This window comes from Ceratotherium simum, chromosome 10 (assembly GCF_057802395.1).
Source record: "Ceratotherium simum simum isolate JZ-2026a chromosome 10, ASM5780239v1, whole genome shotgun sequence".
NCBI lineage: Eukaryota > Metazoa > Chordata > Mammalia > Perissodactyla > Rhinocerotidae > Ceratotherium > Ceratotherium simum.
This window is the reverse complement of record NC_141909.1, coordinates 54,180,353-54,198,509: the sequence shown is the minus strand read 5'-3', so window position 1 is coordinate 54,198,509 and position 18,157 is coordinate 54,180,353. Positions and strand designations below refer to the sequence as shown.

The window sequence follows — 18,157 nt, the reverse complement described above, 5'->3', positions numbered from 1 at the left end:
TAGATAGTTCTATCCACTGATGTTCACTCTCAGAAGTTCCAACCAGATTGTTTCTTAGACTTTAGTCTTGAGGACTAGCAGTTATTTGTATATTAATTTAGTCAACTTCAATTGAATAACTAAGAATAAAACAATGCTATCAGTTTTCTCTATACTATAAGCCTTGTACCATGCATCACATTTCAAGAGAGTTACATTCTATCCATTCTATTAACTTCTACATCAAAAAATTTACAGAAGTTATAAAAGTTGAACTTCTACATTAAAAAATTCACAAAATTTACCAATTTAGTGAAACAAAATGAAGTAAGAATAATTTTAGTATATGACTTCAAAAATGAATGAACATCTTTAATAAATGCATGATACCTATATCAAGGTACAGGGGAGAAGACAAAAGAAGGAATAAGGAGGAATGGTTGTGGTTAAGGAGCAGAAAGAAGATGGCAAGGTGACAAGTGACTGAAAATGAAATAGAAAAAAATGAAGAGAATTGAAGAGCAGGAATGGTAAAATGGCAGGAAAAGAAACATCTGGCCACAAATTTACCATAAGCTTCTGGCAGCTACTCGACTCATACAGACTGTGTAACATTCTTTCAAAGGGCGCGGCACATCTTACAGTATCAAAACATACGTGTAACAGCAAAAAATTCTGTGGAATGAGAATTTACCATTAGCTCCTCACCTCTGGGAACCGCGGGTTGGCTTTATTCAGTGCGTGGGAGCATGCATTCACAGCGTGGGCCAGTTCTTGCTCCAAAAGACAGTGGATCGTGGCTGCGTCACAAATCCTGAAAGCAAAAACGAAACAAATGAACAAAAAAACCTTTCTGAGTATTACTGATTTTTCTAAAGTGTAGCAGTGGTAGAATAAAACAAATAAAATAAAGGTCATTAAGGAAATTTTTTTTTCTTAAATGACTGCTCAATTATGAATGGCACAGGGTAGATTTACAAAATTCAAACCCCATTGCAACAAAGAACACTAAACCAAAAATCTTTATAGAAAGAGTTAGGCTTAGAATCAGAGATAAACATATTGAGGTGCTATTTGGAAGAAAAAAAATATAATAACATTTCATTCTGTGGTATCATTGCAAAGTGAGTGGGGTCCCAAATGTAAAGAGTAGAAACTTACCTTTAATTCACTGAAATTTCAACCAGGAACAAATACAACATTTTAGGGGAAGAGCACTGTCATACTTATCATCTCTATGCTAAATGCTGTATATTCACTACCTAATTTAATATTCACAATCTTAAAAGGTAGCTGTGATTAATTTTCTCCACTTTATAGGTGAACACATTGAGGCTCAGAGAGATTTAGTATGTATACAAAGCTAGTAAATGATAGAGCCAGGATTTGGATCTATGTCTATCCAACTCCAAAGCCTGTTGTACCACAGTCCTCTGGAACCTAAGCCTTCAAGAATAGTCCTAGAAAGGGCCGGCCCCGTGGCTTAGCGGTTAAGTGCGCGTGCTCCGCTGCTGGCGGCCCGGGGTTCGGATCCCGGGCGTGCACCGACGCACCGCTTCTCCCGCCACGCTGAGGCCACGTCCCACATACAGCAACTAGAAGGATGTGCAACTATGACGTACAACTATCTACTGGGGCTTTGGGGGGGAAAATAAATAACTACAAAAAAAAGAAAAGAAAGGAATCTTAAGAATAGTCCTAGAAAGACAAAATCCTGGAGGGCACTAGAAGAGAAAGGAGAATTGCTAGAAAATGATGTAAGGTTTGCAGATGAGCAAGAAGGCAAGATGATTCAAATCCTTTTTGCTTCTGACGTCTTCAAGGGGAATGATCCTCAATGTGGAAAGGGTAGAACGAGGGAAGAGACAGAAGCCCTATGTAGTTTAATCAAGAGTAAAGGAAAAGAGTTTAATTCTTAAGGATCACACAATTGATAGCCAAGGCACAAAGAACTTCCAAATGTCATCTCAGCATTCTTACCAATAACCTTGAGAAATCATGAAGAATGCGTTATTTATCATAAGAATGGAGATGGGTAAATGTTATTCTAATTTTCAAAGAAAAAGAAAGAGATAAATCAACTTTAAATCATTTCCAACTGCCAAGTGAATCTCCTCCTAGATATCTCTAACATAATCAAAATTCTTTAATCCAACATGGAACCCATCATTTTCCCTCTCCAAATCTGTTCCTCTCCATGAATCCTATGGCTCCATCAAAGGCACCAAAATCCATCCAGCCATTCACTAGAAACCATAGGGTCATCCTGTCTCCTAAATCATGGCCATATATCAATTTTAGATCCTAACCTATCTTAAATCTCTCTTCTTCTTTCCATCTCTACTGCCTCCATCCATCATTTCCTATTAGGATCGTTCCAACAGTGTTTACCCTGCCCCAGCTTTGCTGTCCTGCAGACAATGCTCCACATTGCTTCTAGAAACACCCTGATGAAGACCTGGCCTCCCCACCTCTCTGTCCACATTTCCCACACTCTCAAAAATACCATGCCAACATTTCAGTCACCCTAAACTCCCCGAGATTTCCTGAAAGTACTATGTACTCACATTCCTCTGGGCCTTTGCCCAGGCTGGTTCCCATGGTTAGATTGCTTCTACTTTTACTCTTCCCTAAAGACTTGGCTGAGAGGTCACCCTATCCAGGCAGCCCTCCCTCACTGCCTCTGGTCTCCTCTGTGTGTCCACAGTACCCACTGTGTGACCTGTGACAGTACTTCGACCATACTTCTCCCTCCTACTACTTTGCCAGCAAATTCAGAAGAGGGACAGCAATGTACTCATCTTAGCACCCCCAGCGCCTAATATGGTGGTTGGCACATAGAAGAGGCTCAAAATTATCTGTTGAATACTGATTGAATAAATTCTGAAAACTAATGAGTGAGACTGATCTTCATCTTTTGAAAAATTAAAAAAAAAAACAGATGTGGTACAAGATTAGGTTGACCAAAAGAAAGTCTGGCCAACTTTCACTTCGTTTTTTTTTGATAAGGTTATTTGGTTGGTTGACAGGATGATAATACAGGAAATATATTTCAAGGGGGTATATTTTAGTTTCAAGAAAATGCTATAGTTCTATTTTTAATTTTTTGAGGAACCTCCATACTCTTTTCCATAATGTATTAATTAACTTGATTGTGGTAATCATTTTACAATGTATACATATATCAAATCATCATGAGTACACCTTAAAGATATACAATTTTTATTTGTTAATTATACCTCGATAAAGCTGGAAAAAAAGCAAAAAAAAAAAAAAGCCCTATAAATTGGAGTTCATACCAGTTGTTTGTAGTACTATCTAAAAAAGACCTGTTTACCCTAAAACTAATATCTCTGTAGATAAGAAGCTGAGATGTACAATAAGGCAGTTATATGGATTTAGTTGACTAAATATTCATTTTCCCTTACCTTTCTCCTGAGTTACCCAGTATCTTGCAGTTCTAATTCTGAAGGCTGGTCTCCAGCAGTAGGGAGTGTAAATCCTTTCTCTTATACCTCTAACATCTAGTACATTCTAGGTATCTAACACACATTTAAAGAGGAGACTAAGGAATAAGAGGGGAGCAGATGGTGAGTAAGAGGGAGGGAAGCAGTAAGTAGCCCTAGTATCACTGAGCGTTGTCTGCCTTTTTTTTTTTTCCAACATTTTTATCAGCGACCAGATGAAGGTGTGGGAGGAAATAATAGCTACCAAGCAGGCAACACTAAATATGCCAGATATGACGTGCTAACGAGTACTTTCCATGGTGGTAAAGTGTTTTACTCATTTAACTTTCACAGCGGCCTGGTAGGGTAGCCCTTATTATCCCCATCTGGTAGGTAAGATTTAGGGGAAGAGGAGATCAGAAACTTGTCTATGGTCCCTCCTCCGCTCTGAAGTTTACTCCCGGTCATAGTGACTTGCATCTGTTTTACACTCATAGAACTTGTGTTTTTTATCTCCTCCCTTTCTGTCTACTAAAATTAATTTGTGTGGTCTCCCAATCTCTCTGATAAGTCTGTCAGAAACTGATTCTTGGACTCTTCCCGCCCACCCTCCAACTCTCCTTGGGAGTAGGGTTAATGTTTACATTTCTTTCTACATTCCATAAACATTTAATTAATAATTATAAGGCAATATATAAGTGAGGGGCATAGTGTAAAGATTATGTACAAACTGGGGAAATGAACAACAAGGGAAAGAGTACTGTGTGGTAGGGTAAGTCAGGCAAGCTCTCCATTGTGCTTCTGGAAGTCTAAGATCTGTTCTGTAGAGAACACAGGTGTGTGTATGTGAAGGTTGGAGAGGATCTGGTGAAGGAGAGCCCTAATTGTTGAGGCATAAATGAGGCAGCAAATGAAGAAAGGCAGTAAATGTATGTCCTTTAGATACCCCAAACAACTGATGAGGCATTAAAATTAAAAAAACAAAATTGGCCAAGACCAGAGTTCTCATAGCCCGAAAGCCAGCAGGACCACCACACCTGGTAATGAGCTCCTCCGCAGCCTGGGAGCAGAGCTGCATCTGCGACACCTCCTCTGTTGCCAAGTCAACGGCATGCTGGATGTACAGATGGGTTCGAAGAACTGGTTTACCAGAATCACACTTCTGTTTATCTTCCCAAGATTTCAGAGTGCTTTCAAAAGCCTATTTGAAATCAATATTGCAATGAATTGTTAGAGCTCTGAGGCCCAAATAAATGTGTATTTAGATATTATGTGAATGACTTTCAAACTGCTATTGTTGTTTTTCCTAATCTAATAACTTGTAAGTAGAAAACTAAATTGTAAGTACAAAAAAGATATTTTAACATTTTCCAGTGCGTTGCAACAAGTAAAAAGTAATGTAATTGATGATGATGAATATATCACTGAAAAGTTAAAAAAAAAAGCTTCAATTTATGCTTCAATCTCTACTATTACATGTATAACAGATAGGAGGAATATTGGCAGTCTTATTTGCTATGAGTGTGACCTTAATTAAAAGTATATATTCTAGGGGCAGGTCTGGTGGTGTAGCGGTTAAGTTTGCACGCTCCGCTTCAGTGGCCTAGGGTTCGCAGGTTCGGATCCTGGGTGTGGACTGACGCACTGCTTGTCAAGCCATTCTGTGGTGGCGTCCCATAGAAAGTAGAGGAAGATGGGCATGGATGTTAGCCCAGGGCCAATCTTCCTTGGCAGAAAGAGGAGGATTGGCCGCGGATGTTAGCTCTCAGGGCTAATCTTCCTCACAAAAAATTAAAAAATAAAAAAAATTTTTTAAAAAGTACATGTTCTGGAAAAGGCAAAATTATGGAGACAGTAAAAAGATCAGTGGTTGCTAGGGGTTGGGGTAAGGGAGGGAGGGATAGATAGGCGGAGCACAAGGAATTTTTAGGGCAGTGAAACTATTCTGTGTCATACTGTAATGGCGGATACAAGTGATTATACATTTGTCAAAACCCATAGAATGTACAACACAAAGAGTAACATGAACTACAACTTTAGTTAATAATAATGTATCAGTATTTACTCATCAACTGCAATAAATGTACGCATTAATACAAGATGGTGAAGAGAACATAATAGGGGAATTAAAGTGCTCATTGGGGAGGCGAGGAGGTATGTGGGAACAGAATTAGAATTCTCTGTATTTTCTGCTCACTTTTTCTTTAAACCTAAAAAATATAAAAAATAAAAAATAAAGACTATTAATTTTTTTAAAAACTAAATAAATATTTGTTCATATTTAAAACCACAATGACTTAAACGTCAGATTTAAGGGAGAATTTAAATCTTTTTCCTTGGTTTCTATTTTTCATAACAATTTAAGATTGTTTTTGAAAGGCTTGATAAAAATCTAGAAGAATGTTTTTTGTTACCTACCCTGTCCCTCGTTAGCATCTGAGCTCTGTTTTTGTGCACAATTTTGATAATCCCTGGAGGCTGAACCCATGCTTCGCCATCCACCTGCACTGGGACTCCCTCATCACCAAATATAGTGATTTTTACTGTACGGCACTGAAACAAAACAAGTTATTTTAGAGTACAAATCATCCTGAGAAACTGACACTCAATCTGCACTCAAGCTTGACTTTTAGTCCAATCTGTGGAATGGAATGTTATGCTTTTCCACTTAGGATGACATATTAACAACTGACATGACAAGAAAGTCAATATTTTATGGATGAACATACAGAGTAGGAGTCATCTGGAAATGCTTCCCCAGTGGCCCAAGTAATAAAGTCAGATTTGATTAGAGAAACAAACCTGAGCTATTCGATGATGCTGTAGCTTAATAACCCTTGAAACTGCCATTTGCATGCTGTCAAATATTGCAACGACTTCCAGGATCTTGTCATCAAATGATGGTGCAGCAAATATCTGAAAGGAAAAGCTACATTACACTTCCGCTAATAAAGTTAAGGTTTAAGTGAAGTAGCACATCAAGCAACGTAAACTCTGCAACATACATATTTTAAAAAATCTAGAAAAATATTAAGTAGAAAAGTAAGTAAATATTATTAGGAAGTGATAATCTCTGGACTAAAAAAAATCACTGAAGATAGCTTAAAATAAACAACCATAATAAAAATAGTTTTAATACCCACATGGATATAATACTCATGCCCCTCATGAGGGGGGCTATTAGAACTAGTGAACTATTGTATTTCCAAATAATTCATCTTGGTATAAAATGTATTAAATACCTGTTCATACATAACTCATGTCTTGATAAAATGATGCGTGTAATTTTAGGAAACCTAAAACATTCAAAAGGTGATACGGATTTCATAAGGCTCATGGAACATGCAAAGATGCTCCAGTTCACTTGGTATGTTCTAAGGGAAACCTTTCAAGGTGTTACAAGCAATATGCATATGTGCTTTATATCTTAACACAACAACTTTTTAGGGCATGTGAGAATATAGAAACAGAAACCTCAACGGACAAAAATCATATAGGCTTACTTTGCTTTGATGTTAAATGCATTTTCACAAAATTAATTTAACCTAAAATTTTACATTTCAGCTGTATTACTTTGTCTCTTTTACTATATCATAAACAATTACACCTCTGAAAAAATTATTCAGTATAAACTAGTATCCTAATTAAAACTTTCAGGGCCAGCCTGATGGCATAGTGGTTAAGTGCGTGCACTTCGCTGTGGTGGCCTGGGGTTCAGATCCCGGGCGCGCACTGACGCACCGCTTGTCAAGCCATGCAGTGGTGGCGTCCCATATAAAGTGGAGGAAGATGGGCACGGATGTTAGCCCGGGGCCAGTCTTCCTCAGCAAAAAGAGGAGGATTGGCAACAGATGTTAGCTCAAGGCTAATCTTCCTCACAAAAAACAAAACAAAACAAAAAACTTTCACTGAAAATATCAAGACACAAATTTGCAAACATTGATGATTTCTTATCATTTTTTTATCAGACTGCCTGGTTTTAAACTCTGTCTCTGCTACTTACTAACTGGATAAACTTTGTGTCAGTTTCTGTATTTGTAAAATGTAGATAAAAATTGTGAGTACTAAACTATGAATGTGAAGCTCTCAGAACAGTGTCTCACTACCTAGGAGGTATTCAAGAAATGCTAGCTTTATCTTAATCTCACTGATTTCTTACCCTTAAAATATTTAAGAGTAGTGATAGGCTGACAAAAAACTGCTAATGTAAGTTTTTATACTCCAATAGGATTGGAATATATTCATATCATGAAAATTACAAATAATTTCCAATTTATTTTATACTTTAATCCCTGCCTGCTCATTTAAGAGCCCTGAGAAAATGGGTCACTGGGAACCATCCTATATCATAAGCCTCAAATCAAAGGGCCTATTAATGTATGTGACTCTTCAAATAAAGATCATAATAACACTTCTCATTTTTATTGTTAGATTTACTTTAATAATTATGTCCTCTCTTTTATTTTATTATTTTTAGAACAATTACATTTGTTAGGTTGTGTTTTTCTTTCTTTCTTTTTTTTTTTAGGTGAGGAAAATTAGCCCTGAGCTAACATCTGTTGCCAATCTTCCTCTTTTTGCTTGAGGAAGATTGTTGCTGAGCTAACCTCTGTGCCAGTCTTCCTCTATTTTGTATGTGGGACACCACCACAGCATGGCGTGATGAGTGGTGTGTAGGTCTGTGCCTGGGATCCAAACTCATGAAGCCCGGGCCGCCGAAGCGAAGCGTGTGAACTTAACCACTATGCCACTGGGCCAGCCCCCTGTTTTTCTTTTTTAATCTAGGAAAGTATAAAAGGAAAACAAAAATAGTCTTAAACCTTAATGGCCAAATGAGCCCTTTTGACGTTCTAAAGATAAAACTAATATACATATAAATTTAGAAAATTAAAAGTACAGAAAGGTATTTTGGTAGGCAGAATAATGCTCCCCTCCCTGCCTCAAAAATGTCCATGTCCTAATCCTGGAACCTGTGAATGCTACCTTACATGGCAAAAGAGACTTTGCAGATATGATTAAATTAGGGACCTTGAGATGGGGAGATTATTCTGGATGACCAGGGTGGGCCCAATGTAATCACAAAGGTGATTAAAAGGGGAAGAGGGGGCCAGAAGAGATCAGCTATGCAATGTGAGAAAGACTCAGCCTGCCTCTGTTGGCTTTGAAGATGGAGAAATGGCCATGAGCCAAGAAATGGGGGCAGCCTCTAGAAGCTGGAAAGAGCAGGGCAATACTTACATCATCCTCTTTAGTTCCACCCCAAAAGTTAGTGCCTCCGGCATAGCTGGGAATGTTCAACACTGCTATTCCTTGCAGGCTGGGGAGAGGAATATACTGCCCATCACACTGTAAGGTAAAAAGCTTAGAGGTTAGATAAGAAGAGCAAACCCACTAGTTTGGAAGACACTAGAACACCAAAGACAAAGGATGGTGGGGGAAAGTGTGTTGGTAATGTTTGCTCTCCTGTAAATATATTCCTACATATTACCCTTACCTAATTTTTTTTTCATTTAAAAATTTAAAAAGTATAAGCAACTATAGCAGAAGTTGTTACAGAAAATCAAATTTTAAAAAATGTTTTATCTCTTCTTTCCTCCAAGATCATGCAATACCTTGCTTGAGTATTTTTTAGGTCACTTGTGATATTCTCATTTGTATTATGGTTATCGTTGTACTTATTGTAAGCATCCTTTTTAAAACAGGCTCTGTGAGGGTGACTCTGCGTCCTAATCATCTCGTCTAGCACCTCTCACTACTCCTGGTACTTTGCCTGTGCTCTGTAACTAACCGGTGACTGGCTAAACTCAAAACTGAGTTCCTTAAGAAAGAAACATGTATGTCAGAAAGCACCTTACACTCCGTGCCTTCTAATTAATCACTTAGATAAAAACTTAATTACCACTTAAATGAGAAAAGAAATCACATAGCCAGTGAAGTAATTATATGTGACATGTGAATAAATTCCTACTGAGTAGAAGGTTTCAGTGAAGAGCTTGCAGATGTCATACTTAAAATAGATGCTATAAACATAACTTTACAAAAATTGCATTTTAATGCCAATCAAAATTATCTTCAACCTTTAGAACAAATGAGAATCTGGTTTGAATTCATTTTTCAACCATTTTAAATAACTGAGAAAAATTTATACTTGATTTACCCCCCTAGGCATCTTTTACAATTCCTTTCTTTTCTTTTTCATGAAAACACACTCAAAGGTCCATGCTGTATTCCGGTACCTAGGGCCATTCCAGGCACACAGCTGGTGCTCGATGTGTGTTTGCTAAATGAATGAACGTTAAGTATATAGTAGAATAATAAACTTTTTCTGAACCTAATAAATTGAACAGATATCTTTGTGTGCTTTAGAATAAGCTGTTTTAAATCATATGACTAACTTTAAGGAAATGGAAAAATGCTATCTACGTAAATATCAAAGAAGTATCTAAAAAACAATTCAGAGCAGTCTGAGAGATTTTATAAACTGAAACACTATTTGCAAGCACAATATGAAAAAAGGTGAACATTTTCAGAAGGACGTTCCATATACGTTGCTGAATTGAACATATATGCATTAAGCAAAACAGCCCGAGTTAAGGGCTTAATATCCATTTCATAGAATCACATAGGAAAAATGAGAGCAGCACAGATTCAATATATTAAGGTCACTTGACTCAATTGTTTCTCTTATAATCAGGAAAAACTTCAGGTGTGTTATATTCTTTTATATATAACTCTCTCTTCCCACACTTCCACTCGTGGTTCATGATGTTGCCAAATGCTATAAAATTGCAGTTATAGTTTTTTTCTGATTTAGTATCAGCTTTCTAACTCCTTTCACTAGGCAGTGTGGTACAGTGGGAAGACAGTGGGCCTGTTTTGAATTCTGTGACTCATTTGGGCAAGTCCCTTAAACTTTCAGAGCTTCATTTTGCGCATCTGTAAAATGGGCTAATAATGCCTAGTCCCTGTGCGGCCAATAAGGTAAGGGCTAGGAAAGCACCTAAAACCCACAGTAGGACGTCAGTAAATTTCTTTCTTCAGTCACAATTATAAATTAACATTTTATGGTGAAAAAGCACTGAAGTTGAAATTTTGGCTCCTCCAATTATTAACTGTTTGATCTTGGGCAGGTGACTTTACTTCTCTGAACTGAATAACAATACCTACTTCATAAAGAATGATAATTACCTCATAAAGTTTAAGAATTAAAGGCAATATGTAGAAAGGATTCACTAAACTTTATTATAACATGATTTAAAAAGTAGTTATAACTAGTTATTATCGAAGTGACTTACACAAAGATAGAAATTACTATTATATAATAAGCCAAACTTATTTAGCGTTTTAGAAAGGGCATGAACAGATTATGGAAATATCTGTTATCAGATTATGCAAATATTTGGAATAACAAAAAATGTGAATTAAACAACTATTTGTTCTTTATCATGTATTTCATTATAGACTACAGATAAACATTGTTTTTTAAAAGTTGTTTTTTACTTCATGGATCTTAGTACTTAAAGGATACAAAACAGTATATGACCGTTATTTCATTTAAAAAATAGAACAACCTACTTGACTTGTATAAATTAGGAATATTATGAACAAAAAAGTCACACTTCTTAAGAAAAGAGTTTGAAATTTTAATGAAATTTTACAGTCAAAGGTCAAATGTGTTTCTACTCTAAAACTAGCAAAATTTGATGTTATGATGTTATTTTACATTTCTGGCATTCCCATGATTGTAAAGAGGATTATAAATATCAATGGTTCTGAAACTTGGGTATACATCACACTCACAGTTGATGTGCCTTGAGAAACAGTTGATATTTGTATAGTTCTTTTCAATTTACACTGTGATTTCTTGCACCTTAGTTCACTTAATTATGATATTGCATGAAAGCATTACTTATCCATTTTGCAGATGGGGAAACTAAGGTCAGAGTCTTTGTTCTGCACCAATTCAAAGTCAAGACACGAACTCAGATTCTCTTTCTTCTTCTTTTTCTTTTTCTTTTGTGAGGAAGATCAGCCTTGAGCTAACATCCATGCTAATCCTCCTCTTTTTCCTGAGGAAGACTGGCTCTGAGCTAACATCTATTGCCAATCCTCCTCCTTTTTATTTTTTTCCTCAAAGCCCCAGTAGATAGTTGTATGTCATAGTTGCACATCCTTCTAGTTGCTGTATGTGGGACGCGGCCTCAGCATGGCCAGAGAAGCGGTGCGTCGGTGTGCACCTGGGATCCGAACCTAGGCTGCCAGTAGGGGAGCGTGCGCACTTAACCGCTAAGCCATGGGGCCAGCCCAGATTCTCTTTCTTCTATACAATACGACAGGGAAAGGAAACTTCTCTGAGCAAAAAGTTGAGTTTTTTTTGCCAAGGATGGGCACTGTCTTTCAAGGGATCTTTCTGGGCAGTGTCCCAAGTCTTGGCTCTTTTCCACATTTATCCCAAGTGATCCAGCATCAAGCAAATGAATTTTTAGACAATAAGTCTTCCATAGTCCTCAGGATGTGATCTGTTTGTTTATTTTAACTATGGCAAAGAATTTTCTACTTTTTCTACTTTATCTTTTTATATATATTAACATGTTTTCATTTATCTTGTCTTACTAATTTCATTTTCTTTTTTATCACTTAACATAAACTTCTATATCAAAGGTTCTTAACTTGAAGTTCTGAAACCAGGGGTCTACGGATAGATTCAAGAGTCTGCTACCTTGAACAGTAAAAATGTATCTCTTACGTTCACTAACCTCCAAAATTTAGCATTGCACCCAACTGTAAATGTAGGTAATAAAAGATGTATTAGCAATACCTATGACTTCATCACCAATAGAAAAACAGACATTTTTATATTACATTAGACGTTTCAGACATCTTGTAATATCATTTATGCTCATCACTACGTCAAAATTTATGATACTTATACATGCCATTAGATTTTTGTTGTTTGATGTGGCAATGAAGAAACACATATATTACTCTATAACAATTACAAAAATATTTAGTTGGGAGAGTGACGACACCAAGATGGCCACATAGGTCATTCCTGATTTTGCTCCCTGCTAACAAGAACAACTATTCAAGAACAGGACCTCTGAAAGAATCCTAGAACACGGGGGGAGGCTGAGGCACCCGTGCTGCACCACAGAGACCAAGACAGACCCACTAGAAGGGTAAGAGAAGTGGCTACACTTTGACCACATTGTCCCTCCCCCCAGGCCAGCACAGTACCACGTGGAGAGGTGTTTTCCTGAGCTTTTGGTGCCTCTAGTGGGAAAAAAGAACCCAGGGGGGACAACCAACACACCCCCAGCATTATGGGTCACTTTGTGGGAGTTGCTACTCTGATCTCACTCCACGGGGACTACAGGGGAATCTGTGGGGCTTAATCACTAGGAATCTGATGTGATGGAGAAGGGGGGAGGAGCTTGCAACAACCAGCACAGGGATCTTGGCAGGGCGAGTTCACTGCTGCAGTGCCCAAGTAGCAATCCCAACCAGTGGCTTTGCTCATCTGCAGAACCAAGTCAGTGGTGTACTCTGACTAGGGAACTCAGCAGGATGCAGATCTGCTTTATTCAGATCCTCAAACCAGGAGTTTTGCCAGCCCTAGGGCCTGGTTTGCACACACCCAGGCAAGGGGATGAGTCACAGCCCCACCTGCTGTGAAAAGTGTCTCCCAGCCACATCTGACCAGAGGGACTGGTGGGAACACTTGGAAGCTATGTAGCTTAGCAATACTCCAGCTGAGAGGTGGAATGGCAGAGCTGATGCCCCCAGAGCAAAGCCAGTGCTGGGGGTGGAGTGTTCCCCTGTTACACATAGGCAGGGGGATTAATTCATAGCCAAGGCTGAGGGTAGCTTCTGGCCCCTCCCAACCAGAGAGCCTGTTTGAGAAATTGAGAGTTTCCTGGAACAACCCTTCCCCTTCCTGCCCAGGCAAGGGAGCTGAGACATACCTCCACTCACCTGCTGTGGCTTCTGGACCCCATCTGACCAGAGGGCTGGCAACAACACCTGGAAGCTGTGTGGCCCAGCAGCTCTCCAGCCGAGAGGCAGGTGGGCAGAGCCAAGAGTTTGCAAAGCAAAACCAGTGGACTTGATTGGCCAGGTAACTTGGGCACTGGGTAGGCTTGAGTTAAAACAACAAACAAAGAGCTTTACCAGCTTTAGAGCTGCTTCTCCCACTGTGCCCCAGGAGGGAAATTAATTTGTAGCCCCATTAATTGCTGAATAAAACCTCTAGCCTGCCTGACCAGGGAACCTAACAAGAGCACAAGGGAAGCTGTGTAGCCCAGCCAACAGCCTTGCTTACAGTGGTGCTTGAACAGAGAACACAGCCCATGGCTTTCTCCAACTGCAGAGCAAAACTGCTGGCCTCACCTGAGCAGGGAATTCAGTGCACACTCTTGCCTGATTTGGATCCCCAAACAATGAGCCATACAGGCTCTGGGTCCCATCCTGCTGCCCTGCCAGGGCAGGGGAGCTAATTCACTGCCTTGTCTACAACTGAATATAGTATCCAGCCCCAACCAACTAATAAGCCTGACCAGAGAATCCAGGCAACCACGGAGCCCATCCTACAGCCTCACTTGGGTAGGGAACCAAGCCAACAGTCCTATCCAACTGTTCTCAGCCAGTGGAAGACCCCTGCATCCCTGACCTCAGAGCTCAACCAGCTGCCTCGCCTGAAAATAGACCATAATAGCAGGCCTCACCTGCCCAAAGTCAGACATGCCAGCAGACAGGCCCAGAAACGCAAATTGAGCTGACTGCTATAGATCTGTCTCTGTCAAAGCAAACCTGTAGAGTCTGGAAGAGGAACCTGATTACTCAAATGCAGAGATACCACTGTAAGGAATCAAGGATCATGAAAAACCAGGTAAATAGGACAAAACCAAGTGAAACTAATAAAGCTCTAATAACTGATCTTAAAGAAATGGAGATCTATGAACTGTCAGACAAAAAGTTCAGAATAATTGCCTTAAAGAAGTTTAATGAATTACAAGAACTCACAGACAGACAACTAAACAAAATTAGGAAAACAATGCATGAATAAAATGAGAAGTTAGGCAAAGCAATAGAAAGCATAAAAAAAATCCTTAAGTTGAAAATATAATAACTGAACTGAAGAATTCAACAGAGAGTTTCAAAAGCAGACTCGATCATGTAGAAGAAAGAATCAGTGACCTGGAGGATAGGACATTAGAAATTATCCAGTCAGAGAAGAAAAAGAATAAAAAAAGAGTGAAGAAAGCCTACGAGACTTATGGGACAAAATGAAGAGGAACAATATTCACATTATGGGAATTGCAGAAGGAGAAGAGAAACAGACAGGAAGTATATTTAAAGCAATAATGGCTGAAAAGGGAAGCCCCATAAGACTATGGCAGATTTCTCAACAGAAACATTTCAGACCAGGTGAGAAGGGGATGACATAATTGAAATATTGAAAGAAAAAAATTTGTCAACCAAGAATACTATATCCAGCAAAGATGTCCTTCAGAAATGAAGACGGGATAAAGATTTTCCTGAACAAACAATACCTGAGGGAGTTCATTACCACTAGGCCTGCCTTACAAGAAATACTCAAGTGAGTTCTTTGACTGGAAGTAAAAGGATGCTAATTAACATCATAAAAACATAAAAAGGTAGTATAAAACTAACTGTTAATGGTAAACATATAGTCAAAATTAGATTCTGTAATTTGGTAGTGGTGGTGCATAATTCATTTACAACTATAGTTTAAAAGTTAAAAAAATGAACGTAGTAAAAATAACCATAACTACAATAATCTGTTATCAGTTACACAATATAAAAAATATATAAATTGTAACAGCAATAATCTAAAATGTGACAGAGAAAAAAATTAAAAGTGTAAAGTTTAGGAGTTCTATTGAAGTTAAGATGTTATCAGCTTAAAATAGTGTTATAATTTTAAGATGTTTTATTAAAGCCTTATGGTAACCACAAGGGAAAAATCTGGAACAATTACACCAAAGAACATGATAAAAATTCAAAGCATACTGATAACAAAAGATATCAAAACATGAAAAAAAACCCCAGCAAAATAAGAAACAAGGAAAAATGGATCTACAAAACAACCATAAATAACAAAATGGCAATAATCTTTACCTATCAGTAATTACTTTAAATGTAAATGGATTAAATTCTCTAATCAAAAGACAAAGAATGGCTGAATGGATTAAAAAACGAGATCCAGTGATATGCTGCCTACAAAAGACTCACTTTAGCCTTAAAAGATACACATAGACTGAGAATGAAGGGATGGAAAAAGTCATTTCAAGCAAATGGTAACGAAAAAAAGGAGAGGTAGCTATACTTACCTCAGATAAAACAGACTTTAAACTAAAAATGATAAAAAGAGACAAAGAAGGTCATTACATAATGAAAAGGGGTCAATTCATCAAGAAGATATAACAATTATAAACATTTACATGCCCAACATCAGAGCACCTAAATATATAAAGCAAAAACTAACAGAGTTAAAAGGAGAAATAAATAGTAATACAATAACAATTGAGACTTTAATCCCCAACTCTTAACAACAGATGGATCATCCAGACAGAGAATCAATAAGGAAACAGTGGATTTGAACAACACTATACACCAATAGACCTAACACTCATATACTGAACTTTCTATCCAACAACAGCAGAATACACATTCTTCTCGAGTGCACATGGAACATGGCACAATGTTCACAATGGCATGAAACTAGAAATCAATAACAAGAGGAAAACTGGAAAATGCATAAACACATGGAAATTAAACAACACTCTCCTGAACAAACAATGGATCAAAGATGAAATTAAAGGAGAAATAAAAAAGTTTCTTGAGACAAATGAAAATGGAAACACAACACATAATAATTTATGGGATTCAGCAAAAGCAGTTCTAAGAGGGATGTTCATAGCAACAAACATCTACATTAAGAAGGAAGCAGGGTCCCAGATAAAAAAATCTAACTCCATGCCTTAAGGAACTAAGAAAAAAAAGAACAAATTGAGCCCAAAGTTAGCAGAAGAAAGGAAATAATAAAGATTAGAGTAGAAATAAATGAAATAGAGAATATAAAAACAATAGAAAATATTAACCAAACTAAGAGTCAGTTCTTTGAAAAGATAAACAAAATTGATAAACTCTTAGCTAGACTAACTAAGGAAAAAGAGGACCCAAATCAATGAAATTATAAATGAAAAAGGAGACATTATAACTGATACTACAGAAATAAAAAGGATCATAAGAGGAACTCTGAACAACTATATGCCAACAAACTGGACAACCTAGAAGAAATGGAAAAATTCTTAGAAACCTACAACTTACCAGGACTGAATTAGGAAGAAATAGAAAATCTGAATAGACCAAATTACTACTAAGGAGACTGAATCAGTAACTAAAAATCTCTCAACAAAGAAAAGCCCAGAACCAAATGGCTTCACTGGTGAATTGTACCAAACACTTAAAGAATTAACACCAATCTTTCTCAAACTCTTCCAAAAAATCAAAGAGGAGGGAACACTCCCAAACTCATTTTACGAGGCAAGTATTATCCTGATACCAAAACCAGAAAAGGACACTACTGGAAAAGAAAACTATAGGTCAATATCCTTGATGAACAGAGATGCAAAAATTCTCAAAAAAAATTAGTAAACCAAATTCAGTAGTCCATTAAATGGATTATTCACAATGATCAAATGGGATTTATCCCTGGGATGTAAGGATGGTTGAACAAATGCAAATCAATCAATGTGATACTTCACATTAATAGAATGAAAGAAAAGAATCATATGATCATTGCGATAGATGCAGAAAAAGCATTGGACAAAATTCAACATCCATTCAGGATAAAAACTCTTAACAAATTAGGCATAGAAGGAACATATCTCAACATAATAAAGGCCATATATGACAAGCCCACAGATAACATCACACTCAATGGTGAAAGGTTGAAAGCTTTTCCTCTAAGATCAGGAACAAGACAAGGTACCTACTCTCACCACTCCTATTCAACATAGTACTAGAAGTCCTAGCTAGAGGACTCAGGCAAGAAAAAGAAATAAAAGGTATCAGAATTGGAAAGAAAGAAGTAAAATTGTCTCTATTTGCAGATGACATGATTTTATATATAGAAAATCCTAAAGACTCAACCAAAAAACTGTTAGATCAATGAATTCAGTAAAGTTGCAGGATGCAAAATTAACATACAAAAATCAGTAGTGTTTCTATACACTAACAATGAATTTTCTGAAAAAGAAATAAAGAAATTGATTCAATTTACAATAGCATCAAAAAGAATAAAATACTTAGGAATAAATTTAACCAAGGACGTGAAAGATCTCTACCCTGAAAACTAAAAGACACTGACGAAAGAAATTGAAGAAGACAACAAATAAATGGAAAGATATCCCATGTTCATGGATTGGAAGAATTAATATTGTTCAAATGTCAGTACTACCAAAGCCATCTACAGATTCAATGCAATCCCTATTAACATCCCAATGGCATTTTTTTACAGAAGTAGAAAAAATACTTCTAAAATTTATATGGAACCACAAAAGACCCTGAATAGCCAAACAAATCCTGAGAAAGAAGAACAAAGCAGGAGGCATAATACTTTCAAGCTATCCTATAAAGCTATAGTAATCAAAACAGTATGGTACTGGCAGAAAAACAGACAAATAGACCAATGGAACAAAATCAAG

The 18,157-nt window shown here is 37.3% G+C and overlaps 1 protein-coding gene across 4 annotated transcripts in view; it reads right to left on the bottom strand.

Annotated features, from left to right (window-relative positions):
* The window catches only part of DGKH (diacylglycerol kinase eta), a 191,485-nt gene that overhangs the window by 23,087 nt on the left and 150,241 nt on the right, over nt 1-18,157 (bottom strand). For all 4 annotated transcript variants that reach the window (XM_087436022.1, XM_004433621.3, XM_087436021.1 and 1 more), the window contains 5 exons: nt 8,664-8,771; nt 6,228-6,341; nt 5,844-5,978; nt 4,463-4,626; nt 688-793 (listed from right to left, as the gene is read on the bottom strand). In XM_087436022.1, coding sequence (XP_087292148.1) covers nt 688-793; nt 4,463-4,626; nt 5,844-5,978; nt 6,228-6,341; nt 8,664-8,771 — 627 coding nt within the window. The remainder of the gene's footprint in view (nt 1-687; nt 794-4,462; nt 4,627-5,843; nt 5,979-6,227; nt 6,342-8,663; nt 8,772-18,157) is intronic.